The sequence below is a fragment of the Aptenodytes forsteri genome, unplaced genomic scaffold (genome assembly GCF_000699145.1).
Source record: "Aptenodytes forsteri isolate BGI_AS27 unplaced genomic scaffold, ASM69914v1 Scaffold492, whole genome shotgun sequence".
Lineage (NCBI taxonomy): Eukaryota > Metazoa > Chordata > Aves > Sphenisciformes > Spheniscidae > Aptenodytes > Aptenodytes forsteri.
Window position 1 is genome coordinate 1,099,377 of NW_008794172.1, and position 3,378 is coordinate 1,102,754.

Consider the following 3,378-nt stretch of genomic DNA (forward strand, 5'->3'; position numbering starts at 1 on the left):
GGGGCCCGGCGCAGCGTGGCTGAGGACTCCTCCTGCCTTAAGGACTCCTTCATCCAGCTGCCCCCCGCCGAGGGCCTGGAGGACGGCTTCCCGGAGGTGACCCCCGAGCAAGTCCGGCGGGAGATCGAGCATTGCAAGGTGCGTCCTGCTGTGTCCGTGAGAGGCGGATCGGGTCGGATCCAAACTGCCCCGGGACCCGCCCCGGCCGGCCTAGGCTGTGAGCTTGAGTTTCTTATTTTTTCTTGGACTGTGAGTTTCTTATTTTTTCTTGGACTACGAGCTAGGAGTGGTGGAGAGGGGGTATCCCACGGTTAAGAGAGCCTGTACTGGGGTCTGGGGCTCCGCACGGGGAGCAGCCCGCCTCCTTCCCAAATAATCAGCGTGTGCTGGGGCTGGACAGCCAGTGGGGTGGCGCAATGTCTGCAGGGTCTCACTGTCTGATGGTACCTCTCACAGGAACTTTGTAGGGCGCTGGAGCAAGACCATGCGAAGCTACAAATGGCCAAGGAAACCGTAGAGCAAAGGACACGAGAGCTGAGGAAAGAGGGAGAACTTCTTCATAAAAATCTTGAGCAACAAATGTCTTTAAACAGAGATGAAGAGAGATCCTGCCAGGTTGGTGGTCAGAGGAGTTGTCTTGGGCTTGGAAAGGTGGCAGTGGGTGGTGGGGCTGCATCACTCGGCTCACTGCTCTGAGATCACTTTGCTCTGGACCTGGTGCAGGTTTCACAGGATGTCACATCAGGCCTGTGCCGAGAAGTGAGCTAATGCCACAGCAGTGGAGGAAGGGCTGTAATCAAACGCAAGGAGCCAGGGCAGGGCTGCAGGCAGTCAAGAGCAAAAAAATGGTGTGGGTGGAGCTGTGTCCAAGAACAGTGCTGTGCTTAAAACGGAGAGCATGCTGCAGCCCCTCACATCCTGGTGGTTCCCTTACTGTCCCCTCTTTCTTTCCTTCCAGACGGGTATTTTTTTAGCAAAGGAGGAGAAGAACAGACTGATGCAGGAGAAGGAGGTGCTGAAAAAGAAGCTGAAAGAAGTGAGGAAGAGGGTCTGCTGGGAGGATCCGGTGATGGTAACAGAGCGTGTGTGGGCACTCGGGTCTGCTGGCAAGGGGCGCGAGCCTGGCTGGAGAGGCTGCAGGTGAATGTATCTGGGCATTGTGTGACGACTGGCACAGCTCCTGCTAGCGGGTGTCTCCTCTGCCAGGGCCAGAAGCTCCAGTCGTGGCTTTGGGACTCCAGGCATAGCCGGACCCTAGGAGAGACTCTGCTGAGGCTCTCCAGCTGCTTATTTTGAGCCATGAGCTTGTTTCTAGGCTGTGGATTGGCAGGGACAGGCCCTGTGTGGGGTCCAGTGTCGTCCAGGTGCTGTCTGTGTACTTGAACCTAGATGCTGCCTGCCTTGCCAGAGAAGAAAATGGTGTTTAAGGGACTTGTGACAAACAAGGAGGACACAAACAAGCTGATGCTCACCCCACTGATCCGCTACCCTCTGCTGGGGGGCTCAGCTCTCATCACCTTTGAGAAGGCAGAGGGTAAGAGCGAGAAGAGCATTGCCACAGCCAGGTATCCTGGTCGATCGGCTTTGGGGCCTGCCCTGCATCCCCTCCCTGGGCCAGGGCTCAGAGCTCTGCCCCCTCTGCCGGCATTGTGCGGGGTTATGCCCCCTCCCCAAAGCATTAGCTGCCCCGTGTCCTGTCCGGCGGCGCACTCGGAGCAGGCGGTTGATCCCCTGTGCTGGGGGCTCTCCCTGCTTGCAGTGGCCCAGAGGATCATAGAGGTGAAGGAGCACGTGGTGGAGCTGAGCTACGGGGAGGAGCTGGAGGAGCTTGATCGGTGCAGAGTGCGAGTGCAGGCAGCACCAGTGGACATACTGCTGCCATCCGCCCTGGAGGTAGGTCCTGAGGGCCCGCTGCTCCCCGCACCGCAGAGAACCACAGAGCTGCCCTGGGCACGCACCAGCTTTGCTGTGCCCTGCTCTGCCACTCCCTGAGCTTGCCTCTGCCAGGTCGCTGGTAGCAGCCCAGCTCAGTGCATTAGCGCCGCAGCTCTGTACTGCTCCCCTGAGCTCTGGGGCTAGCCCTGCCCTGCCCTGGCACTGACCAGCCTGTGCCACCCACAGATGAGGCTGACTCGGAACAGCAGGAGTATCCTCGTGTCTGACCTGCCCAGCCTGGGCATCCCCGAGGAGGCACTGCTGGACAAGCTGGAGCTCTTCTTCAGCAAGACAAAGAATGGGGGCGGCGAGGTGGAGAGCAGGGAGTTCCTGGACAACTCTGGCCAGGTGGTGCTGACCTTCGCGCAGGACGGAGGTGCGTGGGGCGTGCTGAGCTCGGGCTGCCAGCAAGGGGGGAGCAGCCCAGCTGCCTCTGGGGGGGCACAGGCCATCTCCCAAGAGCAGATGGAGCTGTGTCTGTGGGGAACAGGGAAGGCAGAGTGAGCCCAGGCTGTCCTGTCTCCCCTGAGACTGTGCTGGTGCAGGTGAGCTGGGGCTGGGCAGTGCCAGCCTTGGTGTCTGTGCCAGGGACGTAACCTCCACTGGAGCTCAGCAGGGGCCTGGGTGGCTCAGGGCTTTCCTCTCCATCTGCAGTGGCAGAGCTGCTAATTGCAAGAGGACACATCCAGGTATCTGTTGGGAAAGGAAAACACAAGCTCAAAATATCACCGTGCATGAGTGGAGACATCACTAACCTGCAGGTAAGGGCACGAACCCTGGTGCCAAGCAGCACCTGCCAGCCCAGGGCGAGCCAGCACGGGTGGGGGCTCCTGAAGACCCGCTCCCCACGCTGCCGTGCAGCCCAAGGCGCAGTTCCTGCAGGCAGCCCCGAGCAGAACAGCATTCCACCCTGCTCAGCAAGTGCCCCAAGGGGACCCCTTCCCTGCGCGCCCTCCCACCGCCCCGCGTGGCACAGGGCCCACTGGGGCTCACCCCCGGCTCTGCCCAGCTCCAGCCCTCCCGCTGCCCCAGGACTGTCCTGCTCTCGGGGATCCCAGACGTGCTGGGTGAGGAGCCCATGAGGGATGCCCTGGAGATCCACTTCCAGAAGGCCAGCCGCGGCGGAGGAGAGGTGGACACCGTCGCCTACGTCCCAGCAGGACAACAGGGGGTGGCCGTTTTCATGGAGGACGCATGCTAGCCCTGGCCAGCCCCATCACCCCGATGCAGTGCAGTTCCGTGCGGCCGCTGGCCCCTGGGCACAGTGGAATTAAAGCATCTGCAGGGACTGCCGTGTCTGTCGTGCTGGGGATGGGACGGGGACGAGGATGGGCCCTGCGTGCAAGAGCCGTGGGCAAGGCTGGGCCCTTCACGGGCACGGAGACGGCGGTGGACCGGCCTCCCGGGACGGGCTCTGTGGGCACCGGGGCCGGGCCAGGCGGG

The 3,378-nt window shown here is 61.7% G+C and overlaps 2 protein-coding genes across 2 annotated transcripts in view; both read left to right on the forward strand.

Moving 5' to 3' along the window:
• Positions 1-3,219, forward strand: part of IFI35 (interferon induced protein 35) — a 4,247-nt gene extending 1,028 nt beyond the window's left edge. The window contains exons 2-9 of the mRNA XM_009283477.1: positions 15-138; positions 457-615; positions 959-1,072; positions 1,390-1,534; positions 1,760-1,893; positions 2,122-2,311; positions 2,590-2,696; positions 2,945-3,219. Of these exons, the coding sequence (XP_009281752.1) occupies positions 15-138; positions 457-615; positions 959-1,072; positions 1,390-1,534; positions 1,760-1,893; positions 2,122-2,311; positions 2,590-2,696; positions 2,945-3,136 (1,165 nt within the window). The 3' untranslated portion in view covers positions 3,137-3,219. The remainder of the gene's footprint in view (positions 1-14; positions 139-456; positions 616-958; positions 1,073-1,389; positions 1,535-1,759; positions 1,894-2,121; positions 2,312-2,589; positions 2,697-2,944) is intronic.
• The window catches only part of LOC103901949, a 6,440-nt gene continuing 6,221 nt past the window's right edge, over positions 3,160-3,378 (forward strand). The window contains exon 1 of the mRNA XM_009282927.2: positions 3,160-3,373. Within this exon, the coding sequence (XP_009281202.2) occupies positions 3,160-3,373 (214 nt within the window). The remainder of the gene's footprint in view (positions 3,374-3,378) is intronic.